The following is an 18,613-nucleotide window of genomic DNA, read 5'->3' on the forward strand; positions in this document are numbered from 1 at the left end:
TTCCTAAAATGCAAGTTCTGCCTTAAGGCAACCAGATTTCCTCCTTGACCATGGTCTAGAATGTCACTGCTGACAGAACCATTCCCATTTCCAGACCGACTGCATCAACAGCTGGTTCATCTCTATTTACCCTTGTGCTATTACTGTACTCAAAGACAAGTTAGTTTCCTTCCTTAATGTTGTTCTTCCTAGTAAGAAAAAATAAAGAGAAAATTTATTTACTGAACAGGAAATGCAATGAAATTGAAATTAAAACCCAAAACTAAACAGTAAGCTTTTATCTGGGCAGGTCAACAAAGGCAATCCCTTTATTCCTTCTCAGCACTTAATACGCTGAAGCCCAGCTCTGTATCTGTTGCACTCCCTGTTTTTTCCCCCTCTTAAGCAGACAACCCAAATTCTGCCCTCTAACCCACAACATGTCTCACCAGTGCCTGAAGCAATAGCACACAGCACTCCTTATTTCACCCACCACATTTTAGGATGCATTTCCTTTCCCTCAAATCACGTAATTACTACGTGATCCTCTAACACATCCAGTTGTCTTCCTCATTAGTCACAGTCAACTGCTGAATTCCCAGCATACAGCAAAAATTCTTCTAGCCCATAATGGTATGGCTAAAAAGCTATTTGAAGTCAGCACAGCAGAAATGTGATGAAATTTAACCAATAACATGCAGCCCATACTGTGTCATTACGGCTGGAAAATTACTCCAGAGTTTGTCATCTTCCAATTTAACCAGCATGTATTTTCTTTTTACTGATGATATTGCCATAAATAACCATTAAGACTGGCATTATGATAAAATCCATGAAGAAAAACGTGACTACAACATTCTAGTCTAAAATGTCTACTTTCTTTCCCTTTTAGCCATTTATTTCTCTAATGAAATCCAATCATGGGACCTGTTACACGTTTTCTGCAAAACTCAGGTATTGAAGAAGGAACAAAGTGCAACCTTCTCTTCTTAAAGCCTATTTCCATTTACTCCATTTAATATATACCTCCATGTCAAACTATTTTTTCCTTCTAAGACTTCCTCTTACATCTTCCATGTAAATCATCCTCACCATTAAATATAAACAAGATACCTTGTATTCTGAAACCCTATAGCACTATTTCTGACTTATATGATTAAAGAAAACATATAATATGGCAGACACACTGGAAATCTAATTTTTTGCATGGTGTGATAGTGGAAGATAAACACCCCACTTATTTGAGCATATGAATTTTGCTCCATATCAACTAACACCACTGCCCTCACTGAAAGGAAGGTGTAAGTCATAAATAATGACAGAGAAAATATTTGCTCTTGTCTTATAATTTCTTTCCTTTTCCTACTTTTAGATGGGAGAACGAGTTGTGATACTTGTTTTGCAAGGTCTAATTCAGCTTTGTATCTTTATCTACGCTTGTTGATATTCAAGTCTACAGTTTCCATATCTACAGTGCACACAAGGTCAAGAGTCAGGTTGCACTCAACCAGCTTTTAATTGAACTCCGATGACCAGGGTTGCTCCTAATTGAAAAAAATTTAGACTGTAAAGCTCGAGACTGACTTTTCTAAAGAGACTGTGCAACAGAACCTATTGGTGAGTGTTTTACCCTTGACACCAGGTAACCAGGACCTCACAGAATCCCTTCATGTCTACTTTTAGTCTCCAACACACCTAAGTGTGAGGACACAAAATTCTATTCACAGCAGCACAAAATCCAGTTTTACTTAGGAAGGTGAAATGAGTTACAGCTATTACTTTCTACACCTCAGTTTATCAGAGATTTTCCTGCTGGACCACAGCAAATTTATATCGAAAGGAAACAGGTGGTAGAAGGGAAGAAAAATGGCAAATAAAAACATAAACAGAAAAAAGCACAGCCCAGAAATTCCAATTGTACTTAAATAAACAATGTGAAAGATACTGATCAGCAAATAATGCTTCCCTTGTTCCAGGTGGTCCCTTAAGATTAAACGTCCCCAAATCAAGACCCATCAGCATGGCTATCAAACCCTGAACAGATTCAGCCTACAGAAGAAGGAAGGGGAGTTGGAAAAGAAACATCTTGCAACTCCTCTCCAGTTGCAAACAACACAACCCACGGCAGTGAAGGTTACTTCTTCCAGTGACAAAGGCAGCAGACACCGAGACAAATTAGATGGAAGTATATTTTAACCTATTAAAGCCTTTATCCTTTTAAGTGTCTTTTGCAGTTAGTAGATTAACACTTTCTTTAGAAACACAATTGCTGATGTTGTTATTTAGTGTAACCAAATGCTGTTTCCAAACACTTTTGCAAGACTCATGATGAATTCCTAAGCAAGCTTTGTCCAGATGGAGAACTGTTTGTAAGAAGAATCAACTACTGTAAACTGTGTTTGTATTATCATTTGTACAGGAATAATGATCAATATTCAAGCAGTTACAGGATAGAACTAAACTTTTAGTTGGATATCCTCAATCTTGTTTACAGACTGGGGAGAAAGATATACCTGGTGTGGCTCTTTGATAGAACTGGACTCCACATAGATAAATGTCTCTTATCCATCTGGTGCTGTATAAGAAACATGTTGCTCAGCCTTGCCTGTTCACATAAAATGTCACCATAACCTTTACATTTTGCACGAGATATAAATTTGTAAAAACTGGTAGGTCTGCCCTGAGTTCCAGAAAAATCAACACCCACTCTTTAGTCCTGCTTTTCCTCTTTGAATTTCAGCTTGTTAGTAAGGCACCCACAAAGGTCACCTTGGACAGCAATGGAAAGTCAAAGGGAGCTCCTTTCTGGGCACTGTGTCCTTTCATGACTTTAAAGACAGGTCCATCAACAGCAGGTGCCCTAGAGCACACAATGTTTACACGTGGCCATAGAAGAACACGCCAGCTCCCAGCACAGCACAGTCTGGCCACCAGCCACATGCTGAGGCTGGACAGGCTCAGGACCCTGCTTGGCTATGGTATGTTCTGGAGGTGCCTCAATGAACCTGAATCTCTCCACTGGAACTGCACACATGGCTCAGTTCCCTTCCTTCTCAGGATCCTAAGCAGCGTTGCTTTCTCTGCTTAGGCTGGTAAATAAAATGTTGTAGCATATCCCACTTGTATTTGTTCGAGGCTGAGTACTGTGCCTTGAACCCTGCAGTTCTCAGACTGTGTCACATAATCACACACATCTGCTCCATGCCATCCACTCGCTTTTCTGTAACGCTGAATGCCAAAAATAACCCAGAAACGGAAACTACTTCATGCATTACACTACTCATGAACTAAAAGCAAAGTATATTGTACCTTGGTAAGAATATGAGGTTTTTTCCCACAGAAGGAACTCACTACTTCCCCCAGTAGGATACAAAAGGGAAGGGTCAGTGCTGTGCTAACACAAAGGTGAGGTAGGCAGCCAGTGCTCCCAGGCTGCAGGAGTGCCTAATGGCTTGGCTGCCTCACACATAACCTCATTCTTCATCTCATGCTTCAAGTCACTACCAAGGTCTAACAACATAATTAGAGGTTTCCTGCAATGAGTGGCAAATGCAGGTGAACTAATTTGAATGCAACCACTACAGCAGTGCTTGTAAATGCTAAGTAGCATGGAAGAGGAACAAAGATTAGAGAACAACTTCAACAGCAAAGATCGCTCAGTATTTACCTAGAAATCACATTAAAACTATTGATTAAAACACTTGACTTGCTTGAAATTTCACCAGTTCTGGTAAGAAATTTGACTGCAAGACTACACACAGTTGACACAGTCACCCAAACTACTCTGTGAGGAGTAATAGTTTAACTATTGCCTGGCGTATCTCTTCCTCGGTCTCTCTCTTAGTATGTCCTCCAACACAGTAACACTGTGAGGGGAAAGGCAGCATTCTTTGACACCATTCCTTTTGAGAGTGGCAGACAGTACTGCCCAAGGGATTTCAAATCAAGGATCACTCTCCCCAGCTAAGGCTTCTGAGAGCAGTGTATATGGTCAGCACTGACAGGACACTTGCAATCCTCCAACGGAACCAAGGAATAAAAAGCCAAAACAAAAAGACATCAAATAACTTATGCATACATCAACCATAGAGACAGCCAAGAACTTCTGACTGTTTATTTTAAATTGAGAAGCAAAAACCACGTGAAAATAATAATAATAAAAAAAATCTATTATGTCCAATTAAGTGAAAAAAAAAAATGCAGTCTATAGGACTCCCCCTAGTATTAACTGACTCCTTTTAAAGTGGCTTTTATTGTAAGGTCTGTGAAACAAAGTCTGGAAAAAACTGCAGCTGACTGTAAAAAAAAAAGTGTTGATTACACAGATGTATTTTTTTTTTATAAAATGTCTTTAAGCTCACATGAAACAGATTTGTAAAACAGAGGTTTAATTTGAATCTGAATGTTTTTCTGGGAAAGAAAAAACCCAAAAACCCTTTCCCAATTTATCTCAGTGATAATTTTCTAAATTAGTTAAAGACCTCCCCGTCCTGCAGTAACCTTCACAGATAAATGAGACAAATACTCATTCCTGTATGTATTTTTCTATTATAATCCGGAGAAATACTCCTTATCAGGAGTATCTTAAGTACAAAACATTGTTTCCATATCTGTATTTTCATTTTGGCCAGATCTGCAAATTACAACATGCAAATGTCAAATTTCTTTGCAGACCTTTGCAAATCATGCTTTCACAAATAAGCCTTCTCTAAAAATAAAAGCTCCATCCCATATACACACGCAGGAACAATTCTGAGGCTCCAACTCTCATATATTTTTGAAAGGAAATCACCAAGAAAAATATTAAGAAGTTTCTGCAGTGGAAAGAGCACAATCAGGAGGAAAATTATTTTTCTCTTTTTTTCTTTTTTTTTTTTGAGAAGGGCTGATTGTTTTCATCAATGTCACAAACTGCTTGACACATTTAAATATTTTGTTTAAAATAAATAGCATAATGGACTATAATGGAACACATTTTGTGCTGAATTACGTAACAGAAAAGGTATGCAAGTTTAATCAACTATTACTTAGCATATTCCCTGCTTAAAGTCAGGCAGTGTTCGCACTACAACTCACACATTCCTCAGCCCGGTAAATGATCCGAGATTGCCAGCCACTCCAGGCGTCTCCGTAGCCCAAATTACACTGCAGTGATGCTCGTCCCCTCCCAGCCTCGCAGCACGGGCTGGCTCAGGCTAGAGACAGCGATCTGCAGCAAAGTGACCCAAACGCACGAAAAAACACAAACAACCAACAAACTCCAAACCTCCCACCCTTACCTGAGCACCCCGGAGCTACTCACCATTCACGGCTGCGGGAAACTGAGCCATCATGGTCCCGAATGCACCTCGCTAGCCCTCAGCCATCTGCAACATGAAAACATCGTGCCATTAATAATGCAACAAGGGCAGAGCCGAGCGGGGCGCGTCCGTCCCCGGCCCCGCTTCCGACAGCAAACAATGCCCGGCTCGGGCTGCTGAACCAGCGGCATTTACACCGGAGAGGGGTGGAGAAATTTTTTTTTTGTGTATATAGGGTATGCAGTGCAGTCCTGAGCCTTGTGGCAGTTCTTAAAGGAAAACAGTACCAAGTGTTCGGAGTGATGAACACAAACAGCTCCCGGCTGGCCGGGACATATGGCTGGGCACAGCATCACAGCCCGGGGTCCCAGCACATCCCTGCCAGCTCTACCCGGGAAATATTTAGTGTTTCGATTGAAAAAAAAAAAAAAAACCAACAAAGTTCAGTGCTCAGCTCCTTAAAGAAATGCTGCTGCTGAGCAAAGTGGAAAGCAATTATTATTCAAATTCATCCACTCCAACACTCCACGCACTATTAACAAAGAAAACACTTTTAACATGATGTATTTTGAAGAAAGGGCTTGTCCCAATAAAAATCTGTCATCAGCCAGTTTTGCAGAAGCAACACAATAAAGTTATTCCTTCTCCTGAGCTACTGCATAAACACTCCAAAGCGGCATTTAAACGGGTTCTCAACAGAATTTACTTTCGTAATAAATACCAGAGTACTAAGATTTTCTTTTTCTAGTACGCATTATTTCAAGAGTACCTGTATAAAGAATTATTTAGAATTGCAAAACAGTCACTAATAATTATCTAAGGGAAAAGCATGAACAATTCACCGCTTTACAAATGTAGAACTAAGACAATGAAGTGAGCTTGCACTTTGAATGAGATAATTTTACTTAAATACTGAAATTTATATATCATTACCGTTGTGCTCTCTGTGGAGAAACTATTGTACAGGATGAAGCTAGAAAAATGAAATATTTATTTTAATTTAAAGATAAACTTGAAACACAACTCGCTCACCCCTTTTCAGATGCCAAAGCTCCTACCCACACACATACACAAAAAACCCCTTCACCTCTCAATACAGCCATATATTTTAATATTAAGTACAGAAATATTACATTCCCCATACTCTCTTCCTGCAAAGGAACTCCTGCACACTCTCAGCACAAAAATCACATGACTGGAAAGCACTCCAGTTCCACCTGAGGACAGGAGAACTTTTTTTTTTATCTATTAGAATTTTTATCAACTGATCACATAAATTTTTAATTTTATTGAAGAAATGTGTTTCTATATATAGTTCAAATCATTATTATACATACATTCATTTATGGCTGCACACACATGTATATATATCTACTTAAACAAAGCAAATGGCGTGGTTGGCGAGTCCAAAGGGTCTCTCACAATGACACAAGGTATCAACCACGGAAAGATGAAAGAAGGAAGCATGGACCTGTTCCAAGACAGGGACCTATTAAATAGCCAACCAAGAGACACCTGAGATCTATAAAGAGCCTTCCTGGAAAATGCTGCCAATGTTGTTAAACATTTCTACAGCACATTTCTCTGCAAAAGCTGTTCTGTCAAGGAGGTCTAAAACAGAACCTGAAACCATGACACAGAAGCAGGATGCTGGAGAACACCCCCAGAATCAGCAGACTTCTACCTGCATGTGACTTGTTCCAGATTTAATCTTACCGGTTAAGGGCTACATATTTGATCTTTCCTCCAACTCACTTTATTCTCTTAATTTCAGATGGCTTTTAGTTGTTTGTTTTGTTGTTTGTTTTTTTTTTTTAATGAGTAATCACAAGAACATAGAATATCCCAAGCTGGAAGGGACACAAGAGGATCACTGAGTCAGACTTCAGACTTCTCTCGGGATACACGGGTTGGCTTTTAGGGTAACTCAAGAGCACTGGCCAAACACTTCATGAACACCAGCTGGGGCCATGCCCCCTTCCCTGGGGAGCTTCTTGTGCATGATTGCCCTCTCTGTGGAGAACTTTTCCTTATATCCAATCTCAACGTGCTCTGATACAGCTTTAAGCCATTCCCTTGTGTCCTGTCACCAGAAGACACCAACACTTCCCTTGCTGCTCCCACGATGAGGAAGATGCAGTCAGCAATGAGGTCACCCCCTCAGTCTCTTTTCTGAACTGGACAAACCTCACATCCTCAGCTGTTCCTCAGAAGTCTTGCCCTCTACTCCTTTCACCATCCTTGTTTCCCTCCTTTGGACATATTCTGGTATTTTTATATGCTCCTTACACTGTGGGGTCCAAAACTGAACACAGTACTCGAGGTGGGGGGGACACACAATACAAGTCAGACAATTATCAGACAATATAGGTCTTGATAGTGAACTGATTAACTCTTAAAGCTCCAAATCTTAAGATATACTTTTAAAATACTTCATACAACTCACAGTTATACAGTCACATTTCACTTTGGTTTTGCTGAAATGGCTTCTGTAGATTGAGCTTTCAAAACCCTCTACTGCTGAGCACGAGTGGGAGAAGTAACTCAGCTAGCTTCATGCACACTAAATGGAGAAACCCCTTCTAATTTTAATGGCCCTAGAGTCACAACCATACCACATTTTAAGATCAATTTCATCTGAAACATTTTGAGGACTTTGATGTCACTTTTGTGTGGTGAAGGTCATTCCTATTTATGAGGCATCTGTGGAGGACACAAGCTCCTGGTTCATCAGCAAAAATAATGAGCATCCCTGCCCAAATTATCAACACAAGATTTTTCAGTGTACCTGAAAATACCCCAAGTTTCCCAAGTCTGGGCCAAACCAAATCTCTGCTGGGCATTGCCACGTAGATGAACCAACACCCAAGGTCCAAACACAAGAAGGAACTGCCCAACAGGTCTGTACTTACAGCACTGTGATGTGATTAAATCTTGTTTTAGCTCTGTCGTCTCACTATTATGTCCATATGCAGACCTTGTCATATTTGAAATAAATAATAAACTTGAAGGTAACCAAACCCTCCTACAGTAAGCCTTATAAACAGAGAAAACTATGACCTTACAGAAGCCAAAAAATCATAAATTGAACTTTTACAGGATTTTGTATCTCACCAGCATTAGGAACACATTCTTACCCCTTTGCACAGATCCATGTCATTCAGACACCAGAACTACACCAAGCACAGACACTTCTCCAATGACAGATTCTCAATTGTACCAGGAAGTAAAAAAAAGGAAGAATAAAAGTATTGCTGCACTATAATTCCCCTCAGTGTTTTTTAAGAAGGAGGAAACAGTCCAGTAAACTGGAAATCTACACAAATTTTTTGAAAGTCTGTGAAAACACTCCTTGCCAAAGAATGGAGCTTGCCCTCAACAAGTATTCTGTCTTCTGCATTTCTCCCACAGGCTTGGAGATTATGCATATATCAAAGCTAAAAACACCTTATTTTCAAAAACTGCAAACAAAGTTGCTGCAATCCCTATCTATAAAGATTATAAAAGTGTAAAAGCACCTTAAGCCTTTAGGACACAAGTGTGAACCACTTATTTACTCAGCAAAATATTCTCACTTTAAGACAAACTTACACTTCTTTAGAATTATTCTGATAACTTTTAATCATTAATGGAGGTGAAAGTTGTAAATTTCCAAGGACCTTTTTTACCCAATGACATAGAGCAATGTTCACTGAAGAAAGAAAATAAAAATCAAGAAAATACTATAACCAGTGTCCCAAATAGATTATATGGATGAAATCATGGTCATGATCACCAGAGCATTTCACGAAAATTGTTTCTGTTCCCCTCTCAGTGCTCATTATAGTTGATACAAGTGGAGAAAAGAAATTAAGAGATTGCAAGAAGCAGGGGGCACATCAGGACCATGCTGAAAGCATTAGAAAACATTAGAGCTGGGCAGACTGCAGGAGAAGGGAAAAAAGCTTTTTGTTTTCCCTGTCATAGGCATATTGCCATTTTATGAAGGGCAGCCTTACCACAATCTTTAATATTTATACTTGAATCAATTTTTTTTTTCAGACCATTTCTCAGAAAAACCACAGCCACATAGTTTTAGTAGGAAAGAAGGTCTGGTGCACCAGGCTCTGTCTGGCAGAAAGCAAATTCCATGGCAGCAGCATGTGTGGTCACACTATTACTCTTTTCCTTTTCTCCATGGCAAGAGGAAGATGTATTTCACAATTTTGCTGCAAGAGCCAATTAGCAAGGACAGAGACTGCAGCACTAGTTACCTGATTTACTCTTTGCAACACCTTTAGATCTGGACAACACAAAGACAACTCATCATATTTGCAAAGCAGTGATCCTGTAATAGCCCATGCAGTTGTTTCCTGGTTTTTTTTTTTTGAGTACTCACTTAAAAATGAGAGAATTAGAAGCATTAGTAAGGCATTATGAAGCAGCACAGACTAAAACTTCTTTTTGTTCAAGACATACTGGCATAAGAGTTTACTGATTAAAAAAAAATTGTGGCAGGCCAAGCATTTATCTCCTTTATACAGTACAGTTATACAAAGCCACATGGCCTTTTCAAAATGCACTGTGGCCAGCTTACAAAGTCCACCCACTGTGATAACAGATGAATGACATCAGTGACAAAACGGAGGAGTTGACTGTGGGTAGCATATTTCTGGCTCTTCCTGCTCCCCCTGTTACTGTAGATAACAGAACCGAGAGCCTTAGTTAATATCTTGATATTAAAAAAAAAGCATTAAACACTTTATTTCTTACGGTATGAAGCCCCTTCCTTGCTCATTGTGAAAGAGAAATTTCCGACCCAACAGTGAGTGTGTCCAGAGGAGACAACAAGGCTGGAACACAAACCCTGAGGAATGGCTGAGGGAGCTGGGGGTGTTCAGCCAGGAGAAAAGGAGACTCAGGGGTGACCTTATCACCTCTACAACTCCCTGAAAGGTGGCTGCAGTCAGGTGGGGTTGGTCTCTTTCTCCAGGCAGTAACTGACAGAACGAGAGGACACAGCCTTAAGCTGCACCAAGGGAAAAAGGGGTTGGATATTAGGAACAAGTTTTTCACAGAAAGAATAATAAAGTGCTGGAATTGTCTGCCTGGGGAGATGGTGGAGTCACCATCCCTGGATGTGTTTAAAGAAAGACTGGATGTGGCACTCGGTGCCATGGTTCAGTTGAGGTGTCAGGGCATGGGTCGGACTCGATGATCTCGAAGATCTCTTCCAACCTGGTGATTTTGTGATCCAGATAGAACACAGAAAGTATTTTTCTGACAAATACCCTTCTGCCCACCTTGCCTGACTAATAGGCTTTCTGAACATACTGACCATCCAAAATACAAGGATCTCTGTTTCTGTTCAAAAAAACAGAATTGTGTGGTCACTATTGCTGGGTTCACTCTTTCTTACACAGCTGCTCAGCTGTGAAAGCACCCATTCAAAGTATCAAGACACAGTTCAGCTCTCTCCTCTGTTTCTGGAGATTAAAACTGATCTTTCCTTCCTCCTTCCTAGGAGAAGGTTTCCCTCATTTTATTTTTAATTCTCTACATTAAGGCAGAGATCCACAGGTCCCTCTCTGTCTGTCCATGCCCCTCCAGCTTCAAATCTTCTTTGCAAGGAAGAAATTACTCTGAGGGAGAGAACGAGAATCCTACTTCAGGAAGCTCACTATTTAATTCCCTGGCCCTTCTCCCAGGAGACACAAACTTCCTCAGGAAAAGATGGGAATTGAACCCAGCTCTGTCACGCCCTGGGAGAATGCATTCACTCATCTGATCCCAGACAGACAGACATCACCACCTCTGCTTGCTTTGCTTAAAAAGGAAACGAAAAAAAAGCAAGAAGCAGAGGGTAGACTATTTATAAGATTTTTTTTAAGGCTCTGAGCTTCTACCTTTGAGAAGCAACTCCAGGCTGCATATTGTAACCTTTCCAGAGAGCTGAGATATGCTTGCTCCCCAAGAGGTGGTAACTTAAAATACTCTTGGGTTGGGCTTTTTTTGCTTCCTACTTTCTAATTCACATGACTCCCCACTCCATATGCCTTTTTTTTAGACTCTCTTTTAAAACACATCAATTCTCACATCTAATCATTTGCAAGCTTTGTGCAAGCACCCTTAAGGTTCACACACCTTGAAACCTGCAGTTCTCCACTTTCACACTGTAACTCCTAATTTATGCCAATGTGGACTCGGGCAAGACGTAAGTATTTTACGAGCTGTCTTTTTTTCATTGTTTTCTTACTTCAACCATGACTGGAAACATGAGAGCATATTACTTGTAAGCTTATTTATTTAAAGTCTTGCCACCTTAGAGAAAAATTGTGAGCCCACTCCTGTCATTCCATCAGAAACACAAGCAAAATGCTAACAGAGGGGAAATGAAAAAAACTAACAGAAGAATTCTTAACATTATTTTCTTTTTATGATAGAAAAGATGCTACTTGCTGCTCAGCTTTCAGACACAGATAACAGTGCCAAATATACAGAACATCTAATGGGCTGCTATAGCAAAGCATAAAACAGAAGATACATAAGCACTCTTCTGTGCACAGCAGAGAACAATCTCTGACTATCTGTAAGACTAATGGAAGTAAAACATTCAGTGAGACTGGATTTAAAGTTCAGATATCTGGTTTCAAGCTGGACAGGTGCACAAAGCCATAGCAGGCTTAACTTCTCAAAATTGAATGAGACGACAAGCAGAGAGGAGAAAGGCCACAAGAAGCCTTTAAAGCACAGAAATGGTGTTTTTTCTCTCATGAATCAAAAAACAGGGAAACCTCGTGGGAGAAGAAGCAAAGATTAGCATATGGCAGTCAAAACAGGAAAAAAAATAACTAGGTAGGAGTATTTCAGTTGGATAATGGATGGGTAAAAATGCATTCCCCAAAGTGACACAGAAAAGTGTGGGTATAATGGAGATCCCACCCAGCACAGGGACACAGGGACTCTGGGACCAGCACGCTGGTTCTGAGCTGGACACAGGACACAGGCAGTGTCCCACCTGCCCCAGCTGAAGACTCCTGCTTCTGATCCCACAGCCATCCACAAGTTGCATCCACACTTCCATTATCAAGAACAGTCCTTCAAATCATCCAGTTGAAATGTGGTCTCTTAAACCTTTAGCACAGAGCTCTAGAGCATACAGTAATAATGTTTTCACCACCAAATTGAATTTCATGATCTTAGGGAATCAATTATCACCCATGTTAGACAAACATCTCAATATCATGTAAAATCTTAAGGGGCAAAAGTATCTCAGCTAGAAAGATGTGTCCTACCTTAAAGTCATGAGTGTAGTGGAAAAAGCTAGAAAGTTTTAGCTTTTGATTAGTAAAATTCTAGACCTATGAAAGATAAGACTAAAGTATTATTTAAATGTGCTCTGATTTTTTGGATACATTTATTAGTATAGCCATAATGGGTAATTTTTTTTCACATTCCAATTGTAATATTTTTAGAAACAAAGAAGAGTTAACTCCCATTTCCTGTTCTTCCCTTACTTCACGTGTATGCTGTTGAATCACTAACTGCAGATACTGCTCATGACTGATGCCACAGAATTTCACAAGCTCCACTTGCATCAGCCTTGAACATTTTCACTAGTAGAGCCAGCTCAGAATTATCTGCTACTTCGGAAGCAACAACATCCCATATCAAAGTGTCTCAAATCAAACTGACTGCTCTCAGAATTGCTGTTTCAAAGAAGCTGTGACTTTTCTGGATCAACCACACTTTTTCAACTATCTGTAACTCCCCAGATATTTAAAAATAGTTCTCAGGTACTTGTCCTCTATTATATAATTTCAATGCTTTGTGCTGCTACTGTCATCACGTTACATCATTTGAATTTCATGTGTTGTTCTGAAAATAGGAGTTACACAACACTGTGCTCACCTACGTATTACTGTTTGATCCATTCTTTTAATTCTAGGACCCAAGTAACCAACCTGGCCAGGCTCTGTTCTTATATTGACAAAGTTATAAATACTCTCAATTTGAAGAAAAATGACATTTCACCAGCTCTATTTTTACTATATAATTTTTATGTGACCTAATCCTTACCTTTACAACATTTGGTGCTAATGGCACAACAGTACCAGAAAAACTAGTTACTACAGTCCCTGAATCATCTTGCAAAGGGCAATAAAACAATGTATATGTCGAAGTAGGAAGAACAAAGAACTCCTCATGAAATTAAGTATCCTATTTATCTTCTAAAGACTTATCCTTAAATAAATTTGAGAATAAAAAACAAAAGAAAATTCACTATCCTGATAGACAAGTGAATTAATGAAAGCAGTAACATTACAGTAACCAAGCAACCAGGATGCTTGAATTCTTAGCTTGCCTTTCTCAGAGTATGAGACATGAGTTAGCTACTCATCAAAGGATGAACCCCATCACCCAGCATGAACCAAGCTCAACAGAACGGTGTCCTTTGCAAGGATCTTAACTGAATATAACATTCATAAAAAGCAGTCAACCAGACAGAGAAGGCACAACCAAATTTAGTGTCCTCAAGGAAGAGGAAGACTGCTGTGTGTTTGAGTACCTGCATTGGACACCAGAGGATCCACATGGCTAAAAGGTGCTCTAAATATACTGACCACAAGAAAAAATTCAACACAGGCTCACATCTGATCAAACTCAGACAGCCAATGCCACAGAAAACAAGGCTTCACTGCTCACAGCTGGCTTAAAATTTTGGCTTACATTTGGTCTATCACTGGAAGGAACGTGAACTTACTCGTAGACATAAATCTCCCAGTCCTATATTGATCAGTGTTCAGACACGCGATACCAGAGGGAATTCAGCTACCTGCAATACTTGCAACTAAGCATTTGAAAATTTCAGGATCACTTAAAATAGCTGCTTAGCCCTTCCAGAAATCCAGCCAGGCACTATAACACAAGTGTTTCCCTTCAAAATAGTCTGATGTGTCATCTCTCACCAACCAGGAAACACAAGAAAAATGCAATTTTAAAAGGTGAAGTTAAAGAGTGACAGGATGTGTTTTAAGGTAAGAGGAATACAGTAACTATCCTATTTCACTCTGAACCTCGAAGTACGCTTTGTGTTAAGTGTTTTACTGGCAAGTGATAGTGCTTGAAATAGATCAGTCAGTCACAAAATACAGAAAACTCTCCAATTAGCACAATTTTATCTTTGTTATCTTTATAATCATCAATCATCACTTAAGACAAAAAAGCCTAAGAATGATTACTGACTTTCTCAATCGTTCAGCCACATAAAATTAACCTTCCAATCCCAGCAACACCTCAAACTCTCTGTCAGCCAACTACTGTTCTCCTGATTTTCACTGAAGGACTGTCTACATCAAGTTTCACACCACAACTTAAAAACATGGTAGGCTCCATCATCTACTGTCTTTTACCAAGAGATTTAACATTGCACTGAACTGAAAGCAATGAGCTATTTTGAAAGCCAAAATAACTTGAAAACAAGTAAGTAGAACATTTGTATCCATATGTATGGAACAAATCACAGCCCCAGTGCTTCAGTGCTGCCAGGATCATTGGCTAATGTGACTGGAAAAAGGCAAACTGAAAGCTGCTAAGTCTTAGTTCAGTCCCTAGAAAGATTATGGAGCAAATCTGCCTGGGACCCACCTACAGATGCTTGAAGAAGAAAAAGGTGATGGGAAATGGCCCGTGGCTATTGAGGACAAACCACACCTGACACATCTCTTCTTTGAGATGATTTACTCTGTGAACAAAGGCACAGAAGCTTGTTTTGACACTACAAAGGCTTTTAACAAGGTCTCCCACAGTATCCTTACTATATCCCATAGCCAAACTGGTGGAACATAGTTTGAAAAAGTTGACTGTAAACTGGGTGGAAAACCTGGGCTGTGGTCAGTAGTCCCAAATCCATCTGGTGGGAACTAATGATGCTCCCCAGGAGCTGATACCATTGTTTAATGTCTTCACTGGCACCCTGGGCAAAGGGTTGGGACTTTGAGCCAGTGTGGGTACCAAACTGGAGACGGCTGTCCAGTGAGTTTTTGGGATCTCCACCCTCAGAGATAATCCCAACATAGCCAGACATGGCTCTGAGTGACTTGACCTGAGCTGGCCATGCTTTTCATAGGGTTGGACCAGATGATCCCCAGAAGTCCCTTCAAAGCAATATCGTTCTGTAACTACATTTAAGGTAAATAAAAACAAATAGAAGCAGTTAAAAGCTTTTTAAAAACTGAGATATTGGAGGTATTTCCTTTCAAGTGAAAATAGGCCAGAAATTAACATTACAAATGAAGACGTCCAATTTTTGAACCAGTTTCAAAAAAGGCAAAGAGAACAGCTCTGGCCTTTAAAAGAAAAACCTCATTAAATGTTTTTCTCACATATTTTGCATGCTGATCAAATTAAATCTTTTGAGGCAACAGCAGATAACCTGTTAGTTAAACGTTTGCAAGTAAATTATCTCTCAGACCAGAGACATCTGTCTCAATTTGTGACAGGAACTAATCTGGACTACACTGCCTTTCAGGAACTAATCCCACAGTATTTTCCTGACAGATGCCGATGTTCAAAGGCTGTAAAGGTTTCTGATAACATCCCAAGCAAAGCATGCACATCACCTTTCACTTTCCAAACGCTGCCTCATTTTCCTCACCAGCTCCTGACAAGCAGCTCAATGAAGAAATACTATCACCTACAGATTTAGCTTCATTTTTCATAGCTGCTACTTTCCTATGACATGAAATTAATTCACTTTTCAACATTAAAGACTACAACAGAAGTATCTGTTAAAAACTTTAAGTACTGCTGTGGTACAAATCACTGTAATATCTGAGTCTTAGTAAATAAAGCCTTCTCAAAAACATAGTTCAAAATAATCTATGTGCCACTTCCACCTTGATCTATCTCATTCTGTCTACAAGAATGGTTTAAAAAATAAGTACCCATAAAGCTTTGGTGCTTTGACCAGCACCTATGGTAGATAACCCCATTATTTTTACGATTAGCACAAGCAGACCTAGGTACCCCATTTTGTTATTGTTACTGCTACAGGAATATTCCCTTTTGTTTCTATTACAGTGACAGCTACAGCTCAGCCAGGGATGCGTCCTGGGTCCTGATATGTACCCCAGATCTTGTACAGATGGAGGAGAAAAAAATAAACGCAATTCCCTCAGGATAGTAATTAAAAGGATAAGCATATTCACTTGATCTAATTTAGGCATCTGAGTTAGGAGGCTAATCTAACACAAAATTCTGTTCAACAGAGAGCATGGAGCAGCCTAAATCCATGTCTGCAGACATCATGCAGCCCAGAGTCTGAATCAGGGTTTGTCTAGATACTCAGAGACACGGTGGTGTGAATGCCCCTTCCAGCTGAGTCTTAATAAAAAAATATACACAAACAAAACAGGGGAGGTAGAATGGAAACAAAGTAACAAAATTGAACCAGGTTTGGTAGCAGAAGGAAGCCCAGGCAGCTATTTATCCAACTAGCTCCCAGCGCTCTTCACTTATAGGTGTCACCGTCACATCAGCGGATACAGACAGTTGTTACAAGCAAATTTCAGAGGAAGTGATTAAAAGTTCTTGAGAGCAAGCAGCAATTTATGTGCCACCGATGTCACCCACACCACGTTCTGCTTCACACACCCCCCGAGCTCTGCTGTGCGCACTCCGGCATGGGAGCTGCGGCCACCACAGGCCAGCACCAACAGCAAACGAGTCCAAAAAACATCATTTTCCCAAAAGAGCCACGCACACCATCGGGCAGCCTGGACACAAGGGCAAACAAGCTCGAGACTCCTCATTCCTGAGTTTTAGATGGGGAATTTCCGACTGATGTTTAAGAGAACCGCTGCAAGAGTAACTTCAAAGAACGCAGGTACTATCTTAAAGCACGATCTACTTTCGGGTTCTGCAGTGTGACAGATGTCAAAGCTCCAGCTGCCCTGAAAACTATTTACTGTATTCAAAATGGTACCTTAACGTTTAGGAAACCGAATCACGTACCTCAGCCTCATTTTATTTTCTGAATTACGACATGCCGCGGTGAGAAGTCGAGACCGAGAAAAGCCAGTCTATTTACAGACAGAACAGTTCGCAAACTTTAACTGCAGAAACTAGCTCGGTTCCTCCAAACTCCGGGCTTTCACAGTTAACCAGACGGAACAAAATCCCCATCACCACAAGGAACTGGGCTCTACAAACGCGTCCGAGTCACCTCACCTCGGCAGGGCGCTCCCCTGGGCGCCGCGGAGCTGTCTGGGCACGGGCACCGGGATCTCTCCGCCCGCAGCGCTCTGAGAGAGCGCGGGCAGCGCCGGCAGCGAGAGCCACCGCCGCTACCGCCCAAAGCCCCAGACACCACCCCCACACAAAAAAAATGAAAAAAACTCTAAAATGATGGGAAAAAAAAAAAAAAAAAAAAAAAAAGAGAGCCCAGATTTAGCTAAGGGATAAAATAAAGCGGCTCGCAGCAGCGGAGCCCGCAGCGCTGCCACCCGCACCCCCCGCCCCGCCGGTACCTGTTGCGCTGCCCCGAGCGGCGGCTCCGCCGGGCCGCGGCCCCTGCGCCTCCCGCGGCGCTCGGCCCCACAACATGGCGGCGGGGGCGGGGGAGGAAGCGGGGGCGGGCGCTGCCCGAGGCCGGGCTCCGCCGCAGCCGGGACGGGGCTCTCGGAGCCCGATGGAGGGGTCGTTGTGCCTGGGCTGCAGCCCCTGGGTCGGGGCCGGGCTCGTCAAACAGTGCCGCGCTCCAGGGATGTCGCCACCGAGCCTTTGCTATACGGTAACAGCTACTGCCTGAAGACGTGACTGACAGAGGGTTTATCCCGTCCTTGCTCACCTCTGTCTCACTCGATTCCAACCGCTGCCTCCTCATCTGCTCCATAGGTTACCTTTGCTTTAGCTTTCCGGCTGTATCCCAGTCCTATCTCTACTAGAGGCTGAAAAGCCTCTAAGGCTTTTCGCAGGCAAAGCTCTCACATTAAGACAATTTTCCCATCTGGGAGCAGGTGACAGCAGCCTTGGTGCTTTTCCATGGGCAGCGCGTCCCGCTGGGCCCCCACGCCAGCGCTGAGGCACCAGCAGCTAAACTGGGCTCATGCCAGGCACTGCTCAGTGCACTGAAATACGTAGGGTTTCAGGGGTTTATCTTTCCAAAAATTAAAAGAACCTTGTAGGAAGGCAACACCTGGAAAATGCCATAATTTTTACCCACCAAACGTTTTCCTTCTCCAGCGAGGGGATCTCGCTGTGCACAGACGATTACAGCGCCTTTCTGCTATGCTTTTGCTGGGTAGATAATTACCTATCACCTTCGTACAGCTCAGACTTTTCCATTGACTCAT

General features: G+C 41.3%; 1 protein-coding gene across 5 annotated transcripts in view; it reads right to left on the reverse strand.

The window, feature by feature from the left end:
• The window catches only part of ITSN2 (intersectin 2), an 80,170-nt gene extending 61,938 nt beyond the window's left edge, over positions 1 to 18,232 (reverse strand). For 3 of the 5 annotated variants that reach the window (XM_014872961.2, XM_088162481.1, XM_088162477.1), the window contains exons 1-2: positions 17,789 to 17,845; positions 5,282 to 5,345 (exon numbers count right to left, since the gene is read on the reverse strand). In XM_014872961.2, coding sequence (XP_014728447.2) covers positions 5,282 to 5,312 — 31 coding nt within the window. In that variant the 5' untranslated portion in view covers positions 5,313 to 5,345; positions 17,789 to 17,845. Of the gene's footprint in view, positions 1 to 5,281; positions 5,346 to 17,273; positions 17,635 to 17,788; positions 17,846 to 18,108 lie in introns of those variants that run through there. The other 2 variants (XM_088162480.1, XM_088162479.1) reach the window with 2 other exon arrangements.
• Positions 18,233 to 18,613: the final 381 nt, after the last annotated feature.

This window comes from Sturnus vulgaris, chromosome 3 (genome assembly GCF_052056855.1).
Source record: "Sturnus vulgaris isolate bStuVul1 chromosome 3, bStuVul1.hap1, whole genome shotgun sequence".
Lineage (NCBI taxonomy): Eukaryota > Metazoa > Chordata > Aves > Passeriformes > Sturnidae > Sturnus > Sturnus vulgaris.